Source organism: Pollachius pollachius (genome assembly GCF_949987615.1).
Source record: "Pollachius pollachius genome assembly, chromosome: 1".
NCBI classification, from domain to species: Eukaryota; Metazoa; Chordata; class Actinopteri; order Gadiformes; family Gadidae; genus Pollachius; species Pollachius pollachius.
Genome location: NC_136934.1, coordinates 2,286,311 through 2,312,261, shown reverse-complemented (window position 1 = coordinate 2,312,261; position 25,951 = coordinate 2,286,311). Strand labels below are relative to the sequence as shown.

The following is a 25,951-nucleotide window of genomic DNA, read 5'->3' as shown; positions in this document are numbered from 1 at the left end:
GCGTAATGAAGGGGGGGAAGGGAGGTAATAAGGAGGAGGAGGGGGGTAATGAAGGCGGGGGGGGGGGGGGGGGGGGGGTAATGAAGGAGGGGGAGGTAATGAGGAGAGGTGGAGGCAAAGAGGGGGACGTGTTTTTTTCTTAAAACGGAGCGAAATTGCGCACTTTGATTGACAGCGCTGTGCCAAAAGGCGCCTCGCTCTCCCATTGGCCGTCGCCCACTTTACAATCTCCTCCGCTCCCGCAGAGCCCCGCCAGCCTCACCTCCGGAGCACAGATGTGAGCGAGTCGCCGACCGAGGAGAGCAGCTGCCGAGGACTTCACCAAACCCTCGACAGACTTTCACCGAACCCTCGAAAGACCTTCACCAGACCCTCTACTGCACATATCGGGGCGGACTTCATCTCTCACTTTGTTTTGTTGGTTCCTCTTTCTCCATGTAGGAGAGCTGTTCGCTCAGGGCTCCTCTCTCCTCACTAAAGTGGTTTTCGTGGTTTTTCATCCACTTCTTTCCTATCTCGTGCGTAATCGTCACCGACCATGGTGTGCGCCTCTCCCCTGGGGAGCCTGCTCCCCGCGGCGGTCCTCGCGGTGGTCCTCCTCCTGTCCCCCTGCCGGGGGTCCGAGTACGAGTACGTGGGCTGGAAGCCGGACGGCTACAACGGCGGCGGCGGCCGCAGCTACGGCAAACCCCCGCAGTGCGTGGACATCCCCGAGGACCTGAGGCTCTGCTACAACGTGGGCTACACCCAGATGCTGCTGCCCAATCTGCTGGACCACGAGACGCTGGCCGAGGTGAAGCAGCAGGCGGGCAGCTGGGTGCCCCTGGTCTACAAGAACTGCCACCCGGGCACGCAGGTCTTCCTGTGCTCGCTGTTCGCCCCCGTGTGCATGGACCGCCCCGTGTACCCGTGCCGCTGGCTGTGCGAGGCGGTGCGCGACGGCTGCACGCCCATCATGGAGTCGTTCGGCTTCCCGTGGCCCGACATGCTCACCTGCGATCGGTTCCCCGCAGGTGACGTGTGCATCGCCATGACGGCGCCCAACGCCACCCAGGCCACCCACCCCACAGGTAAAGCGTTACTTTTACAGACATAAGAGCCCCCACAGGTACAGCGTTACTTTTACAGACATAAGAGCCCCCACTGGTACAGCGTTACTTTGGTTTAGAGACGCACAGGAGAGCCTTCCTCTGGGCTCTGCGTTATGCGTTGGACCGATTGGATTCTATTCAACTGTAGAGATATACTGTATGTATGCACTACAAGTGTGTTTGTTTGTGTGTGTGTGTGTGTGTATGTGTGTGTATGAGAGAGAGCTACAAGTGTGTGTGTGTGGTTGTGTGTGTGTGTTGTGTGAGCGTCTGTCCGTGCGCGCGGTCGTGTGCATATGTGCGTGCGATTGTGTGTGTGTACATGTGTGCGCACCCAAATGTATACGTGTGTATATCTTATTACTTAAGTAAAGCAATATAAAAACATGTGTGTATATATTTAAATGTATATACCTTTGCCACAAACGAAAAGAAAAGAGCAGCAGCCAATTTGCTTTGTCGGCATGTGAGAATTCACACAGTGCAGAGAGAGAGAGAGAGGGGGCGAGAGAATTATCTCCCAGGGTCTGTTTGTTGATCTTAATCCACAACACAACACAACAACTTTACCTTTTGGGTGAAAGCCTCCCCCTGCTTCCCTCCTCTCCTCCCCCATATCCCCCTCTCCCTTCCTCCACTTCCCAGTAATCCCATTTCCATGTTGTAAGCACTGGCACAGACTTCAGGGCCGATGACGTCGTTTGCTATTGACCAACAAACTGGGAGCACCTCCAAGAGGTCTCAGTGGCCAGATGGAAGCGATGTTCCCCCGCAGAACCTCGGGCTGGAACAGAGCAGGGTCCGCGCGGCCGTCCAGCTAGCTTCCCCGCGCTGCGTTCCCTGGCGGCTCTCGCTGAACGCAGAGCTGCACCAGGAGGAGGCGGGGCTGGGAGGGGGCTTGACAAATGGGGAGTAGATGGGGGGGTGCTGGGGGGGGGGGAGGGAGGGAGGGAGGGAGGGAGGGGGGGGGGTGACAGTGGCAGCAGGGGGTCAGGGTGGGACGGACATGGGGAGAGTGAATGATGAGAAAAGCTTCCTTGGGCGCCGGTTTGATTCCTAAAGCCTGTAAGGAATCAATGCTTTGTTGGATGAATGTGGAGGGAGAGTGTGTGTCTGTGTGTGTGACTGTGTGTGTGCGTACATGTGCATGTGTGTGTATGTGTGCGTGTGCGTATGCGCTTTTGCGTAAGTGTGTGTGTGTGTGTGCGTGCGTGTTCGTGCATGCGCGTGCATGTGAATGTACATGCGTGTGTATGAGCTTGTGCGCATGTGCGCGAGGCTTGTGTGTGTGTGGAGTTAAACAAGAGGGGCCTGGAAATCCAACTGGCCGATCCATCGACACACATTACCCATAATGCTCCAGGGGACCATCATCCGTCATCCCCTACCTTATTGTACGGCTCTAAACCTACATTTAATATGAATGTAGCAAACATCTGCAGCAGCACATAGCGGGAGGCATATTAAAGATAAACTCACAGTACCCCCGCCCCCCCCTCAATGTAAACGTCTCAAACACAGAGCTTACTGTATCCACGGCCCTAGTCGGTGTGTGTGTGTGTGTGTGTGTGTGTGTGTGTTTGTGTATGAGTGTGTGTTTAAGCATGTGTATGTGTCTGTTGGTCTGCAAGGGTATAGAGTGAGTGTGTGAGTGTGTGTGTGTGGCTGTTTAGTTGTGTTTGTCTGCGTGCACGCAAGCTTGCGATTGAAAGTGCGTGTGTGTGTTGTTAAGAGTCTAGGTGTGTGTGTGTGTGGGGGGGATGATTGACAGGGTGGTGTGGCCAGGAGAGAAAGAGCTCTCTCTCTCTCCCTCTCTCTCTCTCGGTTTTGCGAGACCACCGGACCACACAGGTTCTGGGTGACAGAGTTCTGTGTGTGTGTGTGTGTGTGTGTGTGTGTGTGTATGTGGGGGGGGGTGGTCTCCAGACGCCACCTGTTGGAACGCCGGGCGCTAAGTCAACGAGGCGGTCGCCACCCGGGCCCAGCAGGACACAGAGACGGACTGTTAAAGGCTCTCTCTCTCTCTCTCTCACTCACTCACTCTCTCACTCACTCACTCACACACTTACACACACTCTCACACACACACGCTCACCCACACACACGCACACACACGCACACACACAGACGCTCACTCACCCTTGCACACCAACATACACACACACAGACACAGACACACACACACACACACACGTACGCACACACACTTTCTCTGAATATTTCTCACGCGAGAAAAAGAGAGAAACTCTCTCACTCTCTCTATCACTCTCTCTCTCTCATCCTATCTTAGCCTCTCTCTCCCCCTTCGGTCGGTTTTATTTAATGTAGCCTCACTTCACACAAACACACTTTCATTTATCTTGTGTGAATTCCTCCACATAGGTAGACCCCCCCCCCCGTTTCAAATGAACCAATGGCAGGGCTGGACTGGGACGGACAAATGGTGACAACCTTGAGACCAACCACCTTTAAAACGGCTTTTAACGGCTAAAGTTGGCTAACAGTTCTTAACTTAGCGCTGGATCATGCAAAGCTCACAGGTCGGTGTTAATAGAAGCTGGCTAACAGTGCTTAGCGCTGGATGCTAAAGGTGGTGATAATGACTTTAAAAGGGAAACGGGGGGGGGGGGGGATGTCAGTGGTGTCTGTGTAAACGGCGTCTGTTTTCACAAGCTGTTTACACCTGGGTGACACTTACAATCTGGGCCGCGTCAGACACGTGTAGTGGACAGCTGGTGACCCCGGAACAGCTTTAGGAGGGGAAGGCCTTGTTCTGGTACTTTGGTCCATTAGTTTGACATAGCTGGTATCCATTGAGCTCCTCTTCCATAGGTTAGTATCATTTAGTTTATCTTCCATTAGTTAGTATCTTTGAGTTACTCTTCCATGAGTTAGTATATTTCAGTGACTTTTCCATTAGTTAGTATCCATGGAGTAACTCTTCCATTAGTTAGTATCATTTAGTAACTCTTCCATTAGTTAGAATCATTTAGTAACTCTTCCATTAGTTAGTATCATTTAGTAACTCTTCCATTAGTTAGTATCATTTAGTAGCTCTTCCATGAGTTAGTATCATTGAGTTACACTTCCATGAGTATCCTTGAGTTACACTTCCATTAGTTAGTATCATTGAGTTACTCTTCCATGAGTTAGTATCATTGAGTTACTCTTCCATGAGTTAGTATCATTGAGTTACTCTTCCATGAGTTAGTATCATTGAGTTACTCTTCCATTAGGTTTCACTCGTTTATGTAAGAATTAAGTTAGTCGGTGTTAATACTTTTCTATTCCGGCTGGACAGTGTTAATTGAGGTGCTATTCAATGCCCCAGTATTTATTTGATTAAGTACTATCTGGCGTTGAGATGCCGTTGATCCTGTTAAACGACTTCAGGAGTGAATCACCGCCGGTCGGGGATGCCAGCTCAGCTTTGGCCGCGAGGAATCGATTATTCATTCCGAACAAGAGAGAAGAAGCCATTCACATGAAATATTTACACGTCGCCCTTTCACCAGACTAGTTCCTTCTTGGCGCAGGAAGGACAATGTGTCTGGCTTTTTGTCTGGAGAATCTGTGATTGCCGTCCTCAACGGCAAAGCCTTCTGTTTTGATTTGGCACGCCGCGATGACATTATTATCCAGATTCCACTGTTCCTCCTCCTCTCCGAGGCGGTCCTCAGTCCTCTCTCCTGCAATTCCATTCTGCCCAGGGACTTCATAACGCATTCGATTTGTTTAAGGAAAATATCGGAAATGGGATTTAAAAAAAAAAATCATTTACATTTACATTTAGGGCATTTAGCAGACGTTTTCATCCGAAGCGACTTACAATAAATACATTTTTCCGAAGAAAGATAAACAATAAATTTGTTATTATTTTTTGGTGTTATGGACGGAGTGTAGACAGAGGTGGATATACTCTGTGGTCCAGGCCCAGACTGCTAAGGTAGCGTCTCCCTTCCAGAGCATTGTCTCTGTAGCGCTAGCTTTATGAGCATTGTCTCTGTAGCGCTAGCTTTATGAGCATTGTCTCTGTAGCGCTAGCTTAATGAGCATTGTCTCTGTAGCGCTAGCTTTATGAGCATTGTCTCTGTAGCGCTAGCTTCATGAGCATTGTCTCTGTAACGCTAGCTTCATGAGTATTGTCTCTGTAGCGCTAGCTTCATGAGCATTGTCTCTGTAACGCTAGCTTTAGGCAGAGACTGCCGGAGGAGCAGGGATCTATCTGTGTGGATGAAGCAGATAGCGGGCAGCATGTGTTTACTGCGGCTCTAAGTTACAGCTGGTTATAAAACTCAAGGACATTCCTTCTAGAGGTCAGGTCACCAGTGACCGTCCAGCCCAGGAGACGGGAGGCCAGCGTTTGGTCTCTCTCTGTCTCTCTCTCTCTGTCTCAGTCTCTCTCGCCCTCTCTCCCGCTCACTAAAAATGTCAGATAGCATCTCCACAAGAGCCGACAGATGTTGTTTTCAAGAGAGAGTTATGGCCGACTTACAGCATTCACTTATTTGAAAGTGGTTGTGTGTGTGTATGTTGTGTGTGTCTGTGTGTGTGTCTGTGTCTGTTTGTGTGTGTCTTCAAGTCATAATGTTATGCCCGCCATTTTGTTTTTTGCTTTGCTCCTGGTTCCACTTATTTTCCACCGGTTCAGAGGAAATATTTCTTGAATAAAAACATATCTTGCCGACGGGTTTTGTCAGAAACATCTGCCGAGGTTTCTCGGTTGCTCGCGACGTGATAAGTTTGGTGTGTGCTGCGATCGATCACTCGTGTGGATAACAGGAAACCATCTTCTCCTCTGTGTTCCCTTCTTCTTCTTCTGCTGTCTGCAGGTTTCTCTCAGGTCTGTCCTCCATGTGACAACGAAATGAAGACAGACGCCATTCTGGAACACATGTGTGCCAGCGAATTTGGTAAGCTCTCTACTACTCAAACACACACACACACAGACACACACACTTACACACGCACACACATACACACACACACACACAGACACACACACACACACACACACACACACACACACACACAGACACACGCACACTCCAGATCTGATAGGCTGTCTGTCTTCTCACTTTCTGCTTGTGTAAGTCGGTCAAAGTCAGTTAAAGAACGTTCTTATAACAGCAGACTTCTGGGTTCACTGTGTAGGCAGGTTCATTCTGCTCTGGTAGACTAATAACCTGTGGATTGCTCACTAATAAACTGTGGATCGGCTAACTAATAACCTGTGGATCAGCTCCGTAATAACCTGTGGATAGGCTAACTAATAACATTTGGATCAGCTAACTAATAACCTGTGGATCAGCTTATTAATAACCTCTAACTAATGGAAGTGGCTTGGGTCATTGAGGAAAACATTACAAGACATTTAGCAAGAAAAAAGTTTCTTCATATTTTCATCCTCCTCTCATGGACAGCACGCCAACATAGCTGGCATCTTTCTTTTTAAGCTTTTAAAATTAAACAATTATTGATATTATACTTTAATAATGGAAAAAATCTTCTCAAATGACTCAAAATATATGGTGCAATTTAAACAAACAGGCCTTCTTCATCTGCTAAATATGTATTGTTGGTCCCCCAGGTATTGTGAAGTCAAGTAGATTTGCAGCCCGGTTTCATTCAGCTGTATTTAAATATCTCCCCCTGGCCTGTAGTAACTCAACCTGCGAGCTGTATTTATTTAGTACATTTGCAAGTATTGCCTCAAAGTGATTCACACATAAACATGAAAGGCGGAGAGCACAGGGAGACACAGTAGGGCTAGCAGCGTGATGCTAACGGCTAACTGCTAACAGCATGAGGCTAACAGTGGACAGCTGCATGTGAAAAGTACAGGGAATTAAATTAAGGAAACAAGACAAAACAAAAGAAACTGGGACCTAAAAGAATCTCGAAGAGGTTTTCGTTAAAAGATACCGAATGGGTTTGTGTTTTGGAAAATTTAAGTCAGCCATTAATGGGCACCATGGGCCTGTTTCTGTCTCTCGTTCACTCTAAGGAATTCAAAATCTCAATGAAATGAAACCCAATGTGTGGGAAGATATGAGGGTCGACTCAGGGAGCATGTGAGTGAAACGGGGAAAAAAACCTGAAGAACCACGAAAGAAGTCGAAGAATGTTTTTTTAAGATGAACGGCCATAGGGCGCTCGTCGGAGTCGCTCCGCGCAGCGCTAGGGGTGAGTGGGTTTACAGCCGGCGGCGACAGCAGGGAAACGTGCACAGAGAGACGCACGTCTGGCCCACGAATGCAGTCCGTGTTTGCGCTGGCTCGCCGGGGTCAGCCCCCCGGCGTGCGAGCCACGCACGGCTCCGTAGCGCTGCTTCAACCACGTGGTCGTATTGGAAACAGATAGCCTTCAAAGGTGCTGTTGTTTAATAAATGGCCCTGTTGTTTACGCTGTGAACCAGCGTTTGTGTCTTAGCCTTCATCCCGGGTTAGCGCAGAGCGGAGTGGCACATCTTGGTCTGTTTTTGGCGCTGATTAAAACAGATGTTGTTTTGATTGCTTGTCATAGGTTTGTGAGGGGCCTGTGTTGTGAGGATACACAGACAGATGGGTATGTGGGCATCGAACCCAAGAAGACACGGAGGGTAGACTTTTAACGGGCCTTCAACTGAGAATGAAAATATGTTCCATGGGAGGAGGCAAACATTTACGAACGATTTTATTGACAAGATTTTTCTTGACACGATTTTTATTAGTATTTTTAGTACGTCTCCATTGTTTGAGTCAACAAATCTGCTCGGTTAAAAAAATTGAAATCACAGAATAATTTGTTGTCAAGGAATATAATTCATAAATAGTAAGTAAGGAAAAGGATTAACGTCAACGTTGACATGAAATTATTCGATTTGAGGAGGAAGGTTTCCTCCTTTCTCCCCCCAAAAGAAAATAAGTCGTGCCATGATTGTGATTCAGTTACTCTACTTTTTCGTTTTTATTGGCCAACCTTAACTGACCAGACGATAAATACAAATATAAAAAGTCTGATTTCAGAAAAACAGCGCCTCTTATTCAATATGCACATGTTAGAAAGATCAGAATAAGAAGAACGGGGCCAGGGAAAGTGAACCGATACGACAAACCAACGATAAGAAACAGGGACTACATATGTACGACACACGGCTCTGGAACTGAGCTGAGATCAGGATGGTGTCTCGTCCCGGAACGCAGCCAGAGTAGATCCACAACCTTTTAGTAATAACATGTCTATTTATCAAAACACTTCTAAATCCCTGCTTTTAATTAAGGACTTGGCCTCCCTACTTGAAGGCGCGTCTCGAAAAAACCAGATAATACGGAGGGAAAACACAGATGCTAAACGCGGCTTGTTCTACGCTTGGCGACGAAACAATTTTTTTGTTGGAAAGCTTCTCCACCAAAATGCAGGTTCTGGAAACTCTACTTGATAATGTGCGTGGTTCATCCTCCTCAGCTCAGTGTGGCGGAGGTTGGCCTCATCCACTGTAGCCTTTCTCCAGCGTCTCTCAGCGCACCAGAGGGACAAGAGCGAGAACACGCATGAGCGGCCGAGCTTGTAACTCCTCTTCCTAGAGGACCAGGCCGAGGGGACGATTTACGGCTTCCACTCCCATCCGTGGTTCACCCGCATTTTACAGCGCCTAATCTTCACAAGAACTAACCAGAGCCCTTCAATTACCCTTCCCCCCCCCTACCCCCCCCTTTCCCCCCCCCCCCCCCCCCCCCCTCTCCTGCCGCGTGGATGTGGTGAACGGCAGCAGGGGGCCCATCTCTTAGGAGCCTCGCTTCCCCGGGCCGGCCTTATCTCAATCGGACACGTTCCATTACTGCTCATTTACCCCCCCCCCCCCCCCCCTTCCTCAGACTCCCCCGCTCTCCCCAACAGCCCCTCAGGCTCCAGACCCCCCCACCCCCCACCCCCCACTGGGTTTACAGCCCCCTGGTGGTTTCGAGCGGGTCATTAGTCAGGGACACAACGGGGAGACGGTTTGATGGTGATGGAACATGTCCTGTTGTTTCTGAAAAGTGGACCGTAAAAGAAACACAAAACAACTTTCCCTTTAAAGCCAGGCCTGTTTGGGGAGCTTTTACGGTCCGGTATTTGTTTGGGTTTGTCTAATTCCAAACGGAGTGCGTCTGTTGCTCTGGACTGGAGCCCTTGCTGCTGAGTCTGAATTAGCTTTGGCCGTTGTCGCCGCCAGAGAGCATGTCAATACCGGAGCGCGGGTGACTCTGGCGTATTTATCCCCAATGTACACAACGGCGAACAGGACCCCGCACGCCGTCGGAGGACGCGGTGAGAGACGCGAGCCCAGTGTCAACAACGCCGACCACCGGCCCAACTGATCCCCCCCGTTTGTTTTCTCTGAAATGAAAACAGTTATCAGAAAGGAACTTTAATTACATACAGATTACAGGTCCCGGGCGGATGGTTTTCCCAAACATGATATCCAACGAAAAATGGCGGTTTACTTCTCAAGTAAAATAATATTCCGGCGGCTTGTCCTTGGCTCGTCCCGGGATTATCACACACAGGCGGCGTGAGGGGCAGGGAGAGTTCAATGCGGCGGCGGGATTAGCCGGCACGAAGGGACGGGACTTGAAGGTTAAGTGGAAGTTACTTCCACGGGTGGGCCCGAAACCCTCGCTTTCCTGCTTATATCGCTCCCGCTCTTTATCGGGGCTAATTTCCTCAAACGGTAAGCCTCTTCAGTGGAGGCTGTGGACTAGAAAAGAAGGATAGAGGAGCTAATTCCTAGCATGTGCACCACTAATACCTGAAAAAGGGGGCTCTGTTCTTCTCCAACTGTTGAACTGGTGCCAAGAAGATAGACGGTGGAACGTATGGGTGGAGGCCGTTTGGCTCAGGGTCAGTTTAACAACCAACACAAGCGGGGCTCGGAGCTGACTGGAACTTGAACGTAGCATCCCCACCACACACAGAGTCTTTAACGTGTGTGGTGGGGATGTTCTGGTTGACCAGTCGGTTTGTATCTGAACTGGATTCCCACTGTCGGCATGTATAAAAGTGTGTTTCATGTACGGCTTTTCAAGCAAATGTCCGTCTGCGCTTTAATCTTTCACGGATCATGCTACGTCTGAACATTTGATCCCTTTAATGTATTCTTGGCATGTAAACCTTCTCCCCCCTTCTCTCTCGGTGTAAACCATGTCACGAGATGTGTGTAACACACACAGGTCGGCTGGTGGGCCAGGCGGCCGGTCGGGCAGGGTAAAGTCGGCAGGCGGGTTCAGTGAGTGGACTGCCTCTGGATTTGGACCACCAGGGTCTGAGTCCGACACAGTTTCAAAAGAGGAACAAGAGGATAGAGGAGGTTAAATAGAGTTTAGTGAAAGATCAGGCCTATTAGGGTTAAATCAGGAGTTAAGCTGGGATTTGGGAAGGGCTAAACTCTGGAGAACAAGGGCCTGGTCCGAGCCAGCGGATAACAACTCCACTATCGATGCAAAGTCCACTTTGAAGGATTTCCGTTCTGGCCTTCTGATGTCCATAAGCAGCTCCGTCGGGTCTCTAGCATCAGAAATGAAAGATGTATATTTGTATGTAACAGGTTGAGGTATAGTCTCAGATATATAATACATATATAATTTAAGAGTCAACGGGTGGCCTCGATGGGATATTCATCTGATACTCTGACGGAGAGAGAAGAATCAGTCCCAATGCATGCTAAGAAAAAATTCTGAAAGTTGAAAAAGCAGGTCTTTCAATGAAAGCTTTTCTGCAGGATGTGATTTCAGTTCACCAATGCGACTCAGAGGAGTTGTGTCACAGGCCCAGGCAACAATTAATATTTCTGCAAACGATCTGCTCATTTGTCTGCCTTGTGTTCCCTGTGGAGGATCTCTTGCCTTTTTGGCTGATCTCGGTGGCCTCTAGCAAGGCGGTCACACCTGGTGTATCCCTGAGTTGTCTGGAAGGGGAACAGAGGGAGGCGAGCAGACCGGGATGTCACCCCGGGGCTTGGATGAATAACACACTGAGCCTTTGGTTTTAACAGAACCAGTCTCTCCGGTGGATCAAGGAAGGAAAAGATAACTCTGCTCTGGGCAATTACGTTAAATATTTAATCCAAAAAAAAGCTTTCTTTCATGGATTCCTGCACAATACGAGCCAAACCACGAATCTGACAGTTTTTATCACCTGCTCTTGGCTGCCTCCATTCCCTTCTCAAATTAAATTAAATGACTTAAACTTTCTCTTGCATGAAGAGATGACTCATTTATTTGCCAACGTTGGCCTTGGGCATTTGCAGCTATTCCCTCGTTTCACTAGCGTGCTACACTGACAGAGATTAAGCTAGCACGCTCTCCCCTTGGGTCGACGCTTTCCAACAGAACATTAAGATAAGATCAGATAAGACGGTTTGTTGTAAATCCCGGAAAATATGTCCCCGTGTCAGCGCAGAACTTACAGGAACACATGCGATAAAACAAACATGTAAGTGTAGACAACGTTAACATGTTTCCCTAACCCCTTATGCCGGCCCCTTGGGGCTAGGTCGATCCCCGGCTCCTCTGAGAGTCATGGTGTCCCTGAGCAAGACGCCTCACCCTAACTGCTCCCGATGAGCTGGCTGTCGCATTGCGTGGTTGACACAGCCATCAGTGTGTGAATGAGTCAATGTTAGGCAATCATTGAAAAGTGATTTGAGTGGCCACTGGTTAGAAAAGCATAAAGTATAAATGCAGTCCATTCACCATCTACCATTCTTCCCCCCCCCCCCCCCCTCAGCCTTCAAGACCAAGATCAAGGAGGTGACACAGGAGAACGCCGACCGCAAGGTGGTCCTGCAGAAGAGGAAGAAGTCTGTGAAGGCCGGGAACCTGAAGAAGAACGACCTGAAGAAGCTGGTCCTGTACCTGAAGAATGGGGCGGACTGCCCCTGCCAACAGCTGGACAACCTGACCAACCACTACCTGATCATGGGGCGCAAGGTGGACAAACAGTACCTGCTCACAGGCATCCACAAGTGGGACAAGTCCAGCAAGGAGTTCAAGATGGCCATCAAGAAGCTGAAGACGCACCAGTGTCCCAGCTTTGAGAACGTCTTCAAATAATGCCCCTTACTTACCCCCCAAATACCCCTCTCCTTGTTCGCATCTCATCCCACATAAGAACTTGCACAACCTTTTAAGAAAGAAACCCAAATGTTGTCTTTTTATTTTTTCCTTTTATATATCTATATATCTTTGTATATTTTACACGTATACGTTGACATTTGGTCGTCTGCCGTCCTCAAAGAGTATGTTGATCTTTGACCTCCATTTATAGGGATGTTTTGTCTGGTTGCTTTTCCCTAAATGAACACTGTCGTCCATCGAAGCGCTGACACACAGAAACATGTATACTATGATATCTTCATGTAGATGTTGGTATTAAATACTTCCGGAATTTGCCACAAAAGATATTCCTAAAATATGAATGAATGTTCGAATCTTTCTCTTGTCCTTGATCATGAAACATAGCTTTTGGAAACAATTATTAGAAAACAATACTGACTATTTTAGCTTTAAAAGCCTCACTGTAGACTGCAGCATAGAGTAATGTTATCGTATCTTATATCTTTAGAATATAAGAGGGCCAGACCGATGGGTTTGGTCAATGTTACAACATATTATTGCTGTTCTTACTGTCACTATGACTTGAATGTTTCATGTCATTTTAGATCTTTATACTTTCCATGTCTACAAACCGCTTATCAGATGATCTCACAGTCAAGGCCTACAGTTGAAACATTAGATTGGGGTTACCACAGAACCATCAGAGATCAACAAGACCATCACATCATGTTAACAGCTGAGCAGTAGAAACAGAACTGAGAGAAGATGTCTACGACTGTCCTGAGGCAGACATCGGATTTCCTGTCACAGTCAATGTTTTCAATTGACACAAAGCCAAATTTAGTGTCATATACTTTTGCTTGTCTTGGTGAAAATAATCTAGCAGAAGTACTTAACATCTTGTGTTTATATAAATAACTCAAGCTTCTTAAAAAACACAGTATGGACTCGCAGAATGATTACGTGCAAGCAGAGAGCACAGAGTACGAAGCCAGAATGTTGCCAGCTCATTGTACCACTATTCTGCCCTTAGATTTCTGCGTATTACCTGTACATATACATTTTACATAAATATGGGAAGAAAGAAAAGGAGTCTGATGCATTTATTTGTATATTTTGTCTTATGCACATGCTGTTAGTTGGATTTCATAATTTATCATATGCTTTCATCCAAAGCAATGTACAGTGAATTCAGATTTAGGTCATTGAAGATTGAACACGTTATCTCAACCACCAACCCCCCCCCAGATATTAATGAGAGAACTATATATATTCTATATTCAGTCCTCTGTTAATCCAAACCACATTTCCATTCCTTGTTTTGTCTGGTTTTCACAGAGCTGCCAGTTTGTTGTGTAGATGTTGATTGTGAGTTAAACATGATCAATTCTACTTAATCTCATCTCAGTTTGCTATTAGTTTTCCTCCAGAGGTGGACATCTGAGGAAGGTCAAGGGTCATTGATAAATAGCGTGAGGATAGACCATGCTGGAGTCTTTTGGCCAGCAAAACAAAACAAACTCTCCAACAAAATAACAAACAAGTTATTTCACAAAAACATGAGTGAAGAAAAAAACAATGTTATTAAATGAAGCTACTTCATCCGTCACTTTCAAAAACAGAATGAGGGAGGGGATGAATCAAATGAAGCAGCTTCAACCATCTGGTTCTAGTAAGGCTATTTGGTATTGAAAAAATAAATCTCAGATGTAGACTAGGCTTCTAATCACTCGCTGCCTTCCTACGGTGGAGGAGGGCCAAGTGAGCAGAACTATAACCAAGTCAAAAACAACGCTAGCATAAACCATTCACAACAGCTCAGTTGCTTGAGTTGTTTCTAAGGTTATTCTACATCACTGCTCATTGTGTTTGGTCGTTGCACGTACCGATATACCTGTGAGTCCAGGACATCAATAAGTTGTTGGATGAGCATCTGCTATTTATTGATCCGTCATAAAAAGTTGAATCGTGTCTTCAAAGGTATTTCCCAGCATTCTCAGCTGATCTGATATAAACACGAAGGAGGTGGTGGTTAATCCGCAGATGCCGAGGAAATCTTCCCCACAATGCCTTTTGACACCAGCGCTTTATAATGCACTCAGACATCACGCCATCCAAAGAGGGAAGCAATAAAGTGTTATGCAGACTAATAGCGCAAATATTTGGCAGCAAATAGACATCGTAACAGAACACAACACAACACACATTCCCCCTCTCTCTGCTCTCTCCATGTTTCTGCTTTAATGGATCCGCCTTGAGGTCGCTTCAGTCTTCAGGAACGTTTCCGTTCTTAATCCCGCTCGAGCCTTCAAAGGCCCCAGCGGTCCCTCCACCACTATAAAACCAGCTAATGGTACAGCTAACATCTTCTTTTACGGCCCAGTCTTCAGTAGCCCGCCATGCTCGGAGGGCGCACCCAGACATCCCAGAAAGACACAGACAGAAACATCGCATCCTGATCACAATGCGTCATTAAAACACCTTCTCAGTGTACTTGTAACAACGCTTTGGTTTCTACTTCCCAAAAGGCCTCCTGTCGTTTGTGAACCCACTTCTTTGATCCCGACTCCTCCTGAGCCTCCACGCTGTGGAGGATTTCGCTCACAGGATCGGCGTCCTGCGAATGCAGAACTGATTGTGGCGGCGGCGGCGGCGGTGACCTGGGGTTCGTCAGAAAGCCATTACGGTGTTCGGCGTGAGGAACGAGCAGTGGGACGGGGGCTGTGCTCGCCGTGACGGTGGCCAGATCCCCGCTAGCATTCTGGGACCGCAGTCAATTTGGCAGATTAGGCGTATCAATCTTCACACTGTTTACCGTCCGTACCACCCTGGGGTCCGCGCTTCACACTCCTCACACTCAGTGACCGACGGGGGCAGCTGCAGGTCTGAGATGCTGAACAGAGGAACAGTTGTTGTGTTTGCGCGGGGTCTGGAAGGGGGCAGCGGACGGGGTGAGTGTGCGCCGCAGAATGTGGCCCTCTGCCACGCGGTTCGGGATAACAGCCATCGGCTTTTTTAACGGGGTGATGTCATACCGGTTCACTCTTCCAGTAACTCCGCTCCTCCTCCGAGTGCCGGAGCCGATCCCCAGCATGGCAGGACTCCCGCGGAGAACGAGGACTGACTCTCCGTTTTCATTCGCACGGAGTTGGAGTCACGGCAACACGTGTGTGTGTGTGTGTGTGTGTGTGGCTGCATTCACCTGTTGAGAGTGGGGTTGGATGAGCCTTTGAAGTCTGGGTCTGTGTGTGTCAATATGTATGCACGTGTTTGGGTGTGTTTGCTTTAACATGCCTTCCACATATTTTAATACGCAGAAGAAAAGCATTGTTTAACACTATCTGGGGAAGGATGGTCTCTGTCTGGTCAATTGAAATGAGTTTAAAAATAACCAAAGTAGGCAGAAGGGACATTCCAGTCATGCAGCTTCAGAGCAAGCAGCTCTGATAGTTAAGAACATGTGTCCGGCCATCCACTGACTCACGGGAACACATCTGCACAGCATGTCTTTAGATTCACCATGCACACTACACACAACGCAGAGCAAAGGCAGAAACTATTCACACCGACCGACCAGTAGTGTTTAGAAGAGGCTGAGAGGCGGCTTGTAGGACCGTGAGTAGTGCCAGACATGTTGAAGATAACTGCGTCTCAGTCATGATGCGTGTGTGGAGGAGGGGAGCTGGGAACAATAACGATAAGTTCTCCAGAACAAGCCTCCAATAGCACTGTTTCTAAAGCTAAAGGGCACAACGGTGGATTCTACAGTTTGTGTACAGGAAGGGTTCATGTGAAAACTGTTGTTAGGTCAAATCCTTTTGAATGGGTTCACTAAATAACTAAGTACATCTGAGTAGTCGTTGAATTAAGAAAGTTTCCCATAAATGGGGTGGAAGTTTTTTGTGTGTGGCACACCAAATAAAGGATGTTGCATTTACCTCCTGACAGTTTAAACCACAAAGCAAACAAACTCAAGTGTTAATTCTGAGGCTGTTCCAAGCATGGCCTGATCTGGAGTACAATCTGAAATTAAAAAATGTTCCTTCCATGTGTGACAATCTCCATCATTCAGGCTGCCAAGTTTAGTTCATCTGAACAGGCTTTTAATGATTCATGTCAAAACGGTAAAAACTCAAAATGTTTATCGTTTCTCTGCCACTGGATTTTTCTCCTGCGTCACATCACAGAAATAATCATTTCATTACAGAATTAATCATTTCGCACATGCTGAATAACCGGAGCATGACGGTAAACTGCATCATCAGCCAGGAACTACAATTATAGGAAACAAGAACAGAAAACATACTTAGCAACCAGAAAACCAGCATGGAACCATCTCTCTTTACAGGAACAGTCTCTCTTAACTGAAACAGTCTCTCTCTTAACAGGAACTGTCTCACTCTTGACTAGAACTGTCTCCCTTTAACAGGAACTGTCTCTCTCTTAAAAGGAACTGCCTCACTCTTGACTAGAACTGTCTCCCTCTTAACAGGAATTGTCTCTCTCTTAACTGGAACTGTCTCTTTCTTAACAGGAACTGTCTCACTCTTGACTGGAACTGTCTCTCTCTTAACAGGAACTACCGTCTCTCTCTTAACAGGAACTACTGTCTTGCTCTTAACAGGAACTACTGTCTTTCTCTTAACTGGAACTATTGTCTTTCTCTTAAAAGGAACTACTGTCTTTCTCTTAACTGGAACAACTGTCTTTCTCTTAACTGGAACTGTCTCTCTCTTTACGGGACAAGCATCAGGACAAACCCAGTTAATACTCGGTTAGCCACTTGTCTAAACAGGTGGATGAGCTCAGCCATTTGTTTCAGAGACAAAGAAAGCAAAAATAAATCAGTATCTCTAAAACGATTTAGCTCAACGATGCCTACAGGACAGACCAGAGACAGCGTACGATAGGGATCGAACCCATAACCTCCCAACTGGGAGGGAAACACCGTAGCCTAGGGGAGGCCATGACTAAGATATCTGGCTCTGAATACTTTTCTTGGGGAACGGTGGAAACTGGCTCATACGACTTCTACATAAACACACTGTGTCAGTTAGTCTAGTGGTCAAAGGTCAGCATCGTTATGTTTTATAATTTGCATTATGCAGCATTTTGTTCAATACAGGGGCATTCCTACTACCTGAAACAAGAGTACTGATTATGTTCCTTCACCACGCTCACAAAGCCTTCACATGGATTCACCTGCTTATTATCATCTCCATGCTCTCGCATGGAAAAGACAGCTTTTGATCTGTTTTCCATCTCCGTGAATAAAAGCTGCTGATTGAACATTGACTTATATTTTCCTGGCAGCAGCAGCAGCAGCAAGCGTTTTTAGAGGAAATAATGCACTGAATCAGTGACTGCAATCATGTCAGAGTGTCATGAGTTTTCTTTCTACCGCGATGCATCTGAGGTGATCCGACACGTGCCTGATGTTCTGTTAATCAAAACGTTGGATGAATGAAAGATGGTGTCGGGTGAGAATAATACGACAACGTCTCCCTTCGTGGGACAGAAGAGTATAAGACCGGACCGCTTCTCTGGTCAGGACCCCGGAGGCTTCAGTGAGGCGGGGTCCCGGGGCAGGGTTGGGGTCCCTGGACTTGAGGAGCCTGGTCTTGGGGTCCCTGGTCTTGGGTACTCTGGTCTTGGGGTCCCTGGTCTTGGGTACTCTGGTATTGGGGTCCCTGGTCTTGGGGACTCTGGTCTTGGAGTCCCTGGTCTTGGGGACTCTGGTCTTGGGGTCCGTGTTTTTGGGTTTCCATGACGACGATGAACAGGAACGTTGAGATAAAAACAGTTGCTGAAGTCAACTGTCAAACGTTGTGAATTATTTACGATACGTTAAACGGATTTCTGTTCCGATAACATCATGGTTTTACAGATGTAGCTCACCCTGTGACTATTATTATTGGCCCTAAATATGTTTTTATAATAATTGTTACCTCGTGTGGGGTACGGGTGGGGGGGGTGGTTATGAGTTATGAGTTATTGTACGGCACCACGCCCAGAGCATCCAGCAGACCCAGATGAAAGCAGAGATTAACATTCCTCTCATATGCCCAGGATGTAAGCCGTAGTTATGGGGGCTTAACGGTGTGCGGTGAAATTAAAGTGGTTGTTTAACTACCATGACGCATTTTATAGCCATGACAAAGAGGGCTTGTTTTAGCCAGGCTATATAAACCATTGTGTCGGCCATGATATCATGGGTCTGCTTCACAACATAACCACATAACTCTTCTCAATGCACTACGATAGTATGAACATTTAGCAGTAAATCTTAGGTCAACATCATAGCATCAAAATAGTGATTTGTTGTCCATGAAGTAGCCTGAATTCTCTTAACAAGAATTGTCTTTCTCTTAAAACATGAAAATCACAGGCCTACTTTGCACCATTACCACATAACTCAAGCAATGCACTACAATAGTATGAACATTGGATGTAACTCATATTTGCATAATGTAGGCCTCATAATCTTTTTATTTTTAAGAGTCTAGTCATAACTCTTGTGAACTATCCTCCTCTCAGTGAAGATCATAAAAATGTAGGGGAAAACCATTAAAAACCCTGTCCCTCCGACTGCAGGGTTGATTCCCGGGATCACAGTTTACACAAGTCTGCTCTGGGCTCGGTGAGTCGTGTCTGGGCCCGGCCTCCTGCAGCCTGGCTGCTGTCCACATGGATCAGACTGAGGGTTCAGGATTCACACAGGGCCTCGGAAACTGTGATGAGTGGCTGATATCTGGCTAATACTGTGGTGATATCCTGCTGATATCTGGCTAATATCCTGGTGATGTCCTGCTGATATCCGGCTAATATCCTGGTGATGTCCTGGTGATATCTGGCTAATATACTGGTGATGTCCTGCTGATATCCAGCTAATATCCTGGTGATATCCTGGTGATATCTGGCTAATATCCTGGTGATATCCTGGTGGTATCTGGTAATATCCTGGTGATATCCTGGTGGTATCTGGTAATATCCTGGTGGTATCTGGTAATATCCTGGTGATATTCTGGTGGTATCTGGTAATATCCTGGTGGTATCTGGTGATATCCTGGTGATATTTGTTGATATCCGGTGACCCACTAATAGTGGGCCACTATCAGCTCTTTCATGTGGGGTCCCAACACACACAGACACGCACACACACACACACACACATAAAATACACACACACACAAATATATAAACCAACACGCACACGCACATGGACATCATGTACACACACACACACACACACACACACGCAAACACACACACACACACACACACACACACACGCACACACACAGCACCAGAGTAGGCCAATGTATTATATTTTAGAACACATTAGAACACGACCATCCAGATAATTGGTTCATCGGGTGCACAGGTACCTCTCCGTACCAACAGTCAAACACCTCCACTACCTTCTGCCCATAGGTTACAGCTATTGGCCAGCGTACATGATTTGGTTAAAGCTAAGGTTAGTCACCCCAAGTTAGATCAAAAGGTTTGTTGCAGGCCGATCTTAAAGGTAGTAGACCTACAGGAACCACACATTGTGTAACTTTAGGTAAAAAATAAATGCCTTACCTCTTCAGCGCTTTATGCAACCTACTCACTAAAATATAACTATAATTACCCTCGTTTTTCGGGTTTCCGATCTGCGCAGTCTTACTCAACCCCTTTTAATGAGGGATAAATGCATAGCAACACAGTTGGCGAATAAACATAACAGAATAACATAATTCAAAGTTATTTAGCAGTCATCAACAAAGCCCGTAAAATCCTTCCCAATAGATTTAACCAAATGTAATCCGTGTGCCGAGAACAGTGGCTTTCAGAGTCGGGTGGAGTTCCAACGGTGGCCACAAGAGGGCGATACATTGAGCAGTAGCATGGATAAATGGTAGATAAATGTTGAGAAGAATAGTCTTCAAGGGCGTAGGAACCGGGGGGGACGGAGGGGACGTGTCCCCTCCAATATCGGAGACAGGCGCATTTGTCCCACCTAAAAATGATACCGGATCTGTCAGGTTTCCGATATGTGTCCCCCCCAATGTAAAACTCATTCCTACGCCCCTGGTCTATATAATATTATATTTATGTAAAAAGCGCTATTATATATAAATAATACGATTTTCATGATCAAGTTTTACATTGATGTTATTCTGTGGTCTATGTCTCTTGGAACATTGCAACATTTGTCATGTTATTAAAATAGGCCAAAATCTTAAAAACGTCTGCATTGCTTTCAATGGTTAATTATAATAAAGATGATGTATTGTTGAGTGTTGTCTATCTCCACATAGTTAACAGTGTGACTCTATCCAAATGTTCTGATAAGTTAGCGCTAGAGTCAGAGTCTTGAGTCCTTGAGTCTTCTGTTCCAGAATAAATGGAGGTCTGAATGAGTAATAAAAAGCATCTATAAAGACCGGGAGTGTGGAAAGGGGGCTGTACGTTCCACTGGCTTGAACGGGAGGCTAAACTATTATTTTCTCAGGCTTGCCGAGGGAGCGACACGGTGTTCATGAGCAACAGAGCCGGCCAATCAATCAGCTGTCAGCACACAGCGACTTACTGGAAGGAGACGGCACACACACGTGATTGATTTGGTCTGCTTTCGGGAGTGAAACCCCAGTGGGCTTTAACCGAGTTGGACGTGTTCAGCCAAGAGTATTTCTGAAGAGAGCATGTCATGTTTATCTCCCCGAGAGACAACTGCATTAAAAAGTGAACTGCACTTATTTTAGTAATTGTTAGTTATCCTTATTCATTATTTCTTTATTTTTATTTTTATAAATGACCTTATATATTGTTCAGTTTGTTCACTTCAGGCCTACTTATTGAAGGAATTTAACAGAATTGTTTTCAAGCTGTTCAGCTTGGCTACCTATTTAGGCTGTGTTTACCATGACCCACGTTTTATTTAACTGGAGTAAAGGTTTAGGGGATTTTACAGCCACAGTGATTTACATTTACATTCAGGGCATTTAGCAGACTCTTTTATCCAAAGCGACTCAAACCAAGTATTTTTTTCAGAAAGAGAAGATACAGAAACAAAAATATATTGCTCCAAGGTTCCAAGGACTAACAATTACTAGTTAACCAAATGATTCCTCAGGCAGAGGGTCAAACAGTATAACCTATTGTCACAGAAGCCTGGTTTGAATAAAGACCAAAATATAGACTCCCAAGGCTATATATGTCAAATCAGAACTAATCGTTTTTTTCAGTGATTGCATTTGGCTGACCAACCAGGCTGAACATTGTATTACCAAAATTACATTAACACAAAGATCCATCTATTTACCATAATACCATAATCTATCAGAGCATTATGAAATGCCAGAAAAGGGAAAATGAAAAATACAACCAAATTCCTCCAGTCTAAATTGTCACGTCTAATTTGCAACGGCTGAATTGATTGAATTTCTTCCCTTGAAGGCTGAACGATAATTAAATAAATTGTTGGTTGGCTCTCCTAAGAGCGAGTTATTTTTGTGTCGCTGCCATCTGAAAGGTTTCCCGGCCTCGTTCTTCACAGCGAAGACGCTCTCCTAAAAACCTCAGCAGGAACAGTTCCCAGCGCCTCTCCCACCTGATCTATATTTGATGAGCCCCAGCAGGGAACTGAGGACGGGCACATCCACATCCCGTCTCGCCTGACGACCAAGAGACCGTTTTCCCACAATTTCCCAGTTTCAATGGGCCCATTCTTTTCTCTCTCTCCCCCTCTTTCATCTCCTCATGGGCCTCGATTCCCTCGCTCCTAAACGGAACCATCTCTGGTTGCGCCTGGCCTCGTACGGGAACCCTGGTGGTTTGGAACCCAGTCGTCATCGGACGAGGTGAAGAGGACGCAGTGTGCTGCTCTCTGAATCGTGCTCGAGTCTTCCTCACTAGAAACGCCTTATCAGTACATGTTCACCAGTAGAAACACCTCATAACTACATGGTCACCGTAATGTTCCTCAGTAGAAACACCTCATCACTACATGCTCACCCTAATGTTCCTCAGTAGAAACACCTCATCACTACATGTTCACCATAACAGTAGAAACACCTCATCACTACATGTTCACCATAACAGTAGAAACACCTCATCACTACATGTTCACCATAACAGTAGAAACACCTCATCACTAGCCTACATGTTCACCATAACAGTAGAAACACCTCATCACTACATGTTCACCATAACAGTAGAAACACCTCATCACTACATGTTCACCATAACAGTAGAAACACCTCATCACTAGCCTACATGTTCACCATAACAGTAGAAACACCTCATCACTACATGTTCACCATAACAGTAGAAACACCTCATCACTACATGTTCACCATAACAGTAGAAACACCTCATCACTACATGTTCACCATGACAGTAGAAACACCTCATCACTACATGTTCACCATAACAGTAGAAACACCTCATCACTACATGTTCACCATAACAGTAGAAACACCTCATCACTACATGTTCACCATAACAGTAGAAACACCTCATCACTAGCCTACATGTTCACCATACTAACTGTGCCTCTCAAATATGTATTAGGCTGTAGAGTTCCTCATACTCCTCACAACTGGATTGTCATTGTTGTGTATTTATGCATTTGCTATTTCATCAGATAAGATAAATGTTGTCTAATTAAGCAGGGGCTAGCAAGGGCATCTCAGAAGCTCACCGGTAGACTGCAGCCAATGGGGTCCGAAACTGGAACCTTTCAGCCGAGTGCGGAACACCCTGACCGCTGTGCCAGTGTTCGTATTCTCCGCAAGCCCCTTCATTCATTTTCCAAACAGAGAACCAAAACAGAACTGCTATCCATAAATCACCGCGATGTGGTGCTTCACCCGGAACGGCCACTAGATGGCGCTGCGCCACAACGCACGACGCCAGTCCGGCCCTGTAAATCCTCCCCTGGGTTCACGAGATGTATTGCGTTATAGTAACCGCTAAATCAACATTAAGCATTAAGGGAGACTAAACTCTCTAAGTAGCCTTGCTATTAAAACTGGACTAGGGCCGATCGACCCAGAATCCCCCCCCCCCCCCCCCCCATTCATCATAGTCATGTATGTTCTCCCCCCAGCCCCACTGTGTCCCGGTGATGGATGACATGTTTAACGAACACATTGATCTGTGGAAGCTCGTAGATGGCTGCCTTCCATGGGCCCCCCCCCCCCCCAGGGAGAGGCCAGACCAGACCACCACACCAATAAAACCAAACGTGTGGAGTAAATCATCCTGCGGAGGTTCAGTATAATGAGGCCCGTCTGAAGTGTTGATGAGAGCTGCTCAGGGCTCCTTGTCTGTCGTCCTAGGTCACAGTCGATATGGACATAGTGTCTACAGGAAAACATGGATGCTTACCCACCTGGACCGATGCCACAGGCACGCTAACATGCTAACGATGCCCTTTTACAGCGCGTAACAATTATCGTGTTTTCTATATCTGCACCACAGCCTGGGCTGTTTGTGTTTGTAATTAGAATGAATCTGAATCTTGGTCTGTTTCTTCTCTATTCATCTCAAGGTTACCCAGGTGTTTAAAGTCTCCCTCAGTAACGCTGGAAGACGTACAGTGAGTAATTGTTCGTATTAGTGTCTGGCTTCACTACCACACCAGACCATAATTCAGATAAATTGTTTGTGTGTGCATGTGTGTCATGCGTGCATTCGTGTTTCTGTTCGCGTGTATAAGTGTGTGTGTATGTGTGCATGCATGTGTCAGTATGTGTGTGTGTGTGTGTGTACGTGCGCGTGTGTGCGCGTGCGTGTGCATGCATGCATTTGTGTGTGTGTGTGTGTGTGTGTGTGTGTGTGCACGTCTTAAAGCAACACGTACCGTTCCTCAGACTCTACAGCAATATCCGTCTCTCCTCACTCATCTCGTTCCTGTTTCCCTTCGGTCGCCCAGCGACTAATGAACCTAATTAACCCAACGCTGTGATCACATTTTGTGGATTTAATTTGGTTTCATCCGGGGTCTTTTTAATCAGCAAACCATCGCACAACGCAAGCAGAGTCGCATTACGTTTACAGCGGAGGTGTCGGACCCCCAGTGGTGTGCCCCCAGTGTTGGACCCCCAGTGTTGGGCCCCCAGTCTGTGGCCCCCAGTGGTGTGCCCCCAGTGTTGAGCCCCCAGTCTGTAGCCCCCAGTGTTGGGCCCCCAGTGTTGAGCCCCCAGTCTGTGGCCCCCAGTGTTGGGCCCCCAGTGTTGGGCCCCCAGTGTTGGGCCCCCAGTGTCGGGCCCCCAGTGTTGGGCCCCCAGTGTTGGGCCCCCAGTGTTGAGCCCCCAGTGTCGGGCCCCAGTGTCGGGCCCCCAGTGTTGGGCCCCCAGTGTTGGGCCCCCAGTGTTAGGCCCCCAGTGTTGGGCCCCTAGCGTCAGGCCCCCAGTGTTGGACCCCAGTCGCGGGCCCCCAGCGTTCGGCCCCTAGTGTCAGGCCCCTAGTGTCGGGCCCCCAGCGTCGGGCCCCCCCAGCGTCGGGCCCCCAGCCCAGTGTCTGGCCCCCAGATGCGGACCCTCGCATTGGGCCCCTAGTGTCGGGCCCCTAGAGTTGGTCACCAGTGGCAACCCCCAGCGTCGGGCCCCCAGCCCAGTGTCTGGCCCCCAGTTGCGGACCCTAGCATTGGGACCCCAGTGGCGGGCCCCTTTAGTCAGTCACCGGCCGCCTCGCTGCTGGTCTTGGCAGAGGTCCAGGGGTGCCCTGGGGGGCCAGTCACACATCGGGGGGGGTTAGGACGGAAGGTCACCATGCAAGGAAAGGATGACTGTGCCGTACCGCGTTTTACTCTACGCGTGACGTGTGTGTACGTGTGTGTGTGTGTGTGTGTGTGTGTGTGTGTGTGTGTGTGTGTGTGTGTGTCTGTGTTTGTGTGAACCTGTGTGTGTTTGAGTCTGTCTGTGTTTGTGTGTGTGTGTGTGTGTGGGGAAGTCTGTCTATGCTTGAAGTGTGTTTGTCTGTGTGTGTGCGTGCGTTGTGTGTGTGTGTTTGCCCTAAATGTGTGTGTGTGTGTGTGTGCATGACGTTTATGTCTTTGCGTGACGTTTGTGTGTGTATATGCCTGGCGTGTGTGTGTGTGACATTTGTCTGTGTGGGACGTGTTTGTGTATGCATGACGCGTCTGTCTGTGCGTGACGTTTGTGTGGGTGCGTGACGTGTGTGTGTGTGCGTGACGTGTGTATATGCATGACGTGTGTGTGTGGGTGGGTCGCTCAGCCTCTGTAAGCGACCCCTCCCCGCCCGCTGGCAGCAGCTGGGGGCCCTGCCAGCGGTACCTGGTCTGTCCGGGCCCCCAGGGTGAGTGATTACTGACGGCGGGGCGACCGCTGGACCCTGTCACATGACAGATGCAATTGCCCGGTAAACACAGGGGAGCCGTTAGCGCTGAGTTCAGACGCGTCGGTGCAGATGCTGATGTAAACAGACGTGTCACTTCCTGTGGGCTGTCACAGTGAACCAGATTGAAATGTACACATTGGACAAGCTTTACCCTTAATGATCAGTTATGTAATGTGTTATATTCCCTCTTTGTGTATATGATATATGGCGACAGTCTTTATACTGTATGTAACATACAATTGCAACCTATGAAACTTTAAAAAAGGAAGCTATTTCTAAACATATACACAACGTATACATTTGAATATGTAACATGGCCTCATGAAGCCAAAACATATGTAAACAGTATTTTGATGGAAGTGTTTTAAACTGATCACACCAGTGTTTAATTGATGCTCTCTAAGAGATGTTCATATGATGGCTGTGTTTGTC

At 47.2% G+C, this 25,951-nt stretch overlaps 1 protein-coding gene across 1 annotated transcript; it reads left to right on the top strand.

Moving 5' to 3' along the window:
* The first annotated feature begins 268 nt into the window (after positions 1–268).
* On the top strand, positions 269–13,234 carry sfrp1a (secreted frizzled-related protein 1a). Its single transcript, XM_079753158.1, has 3 exons — positions 269–1,070; positions 5,924–6,004; positions 11,838–13,234. The coding sequence occupies exons 1-3, from the start codon at positions 539–541 to the stop codon at positions 12,161–12,163; spliced, it is 939 nt and encodes a 312-aa protein (XP_079609284.1). The 5' UTR covers positions 269–538; the 3' UTR covers positions 12,164–13,234.
* Positions 13,235–25,951: the final 12,717 nt, after the last annotated feature.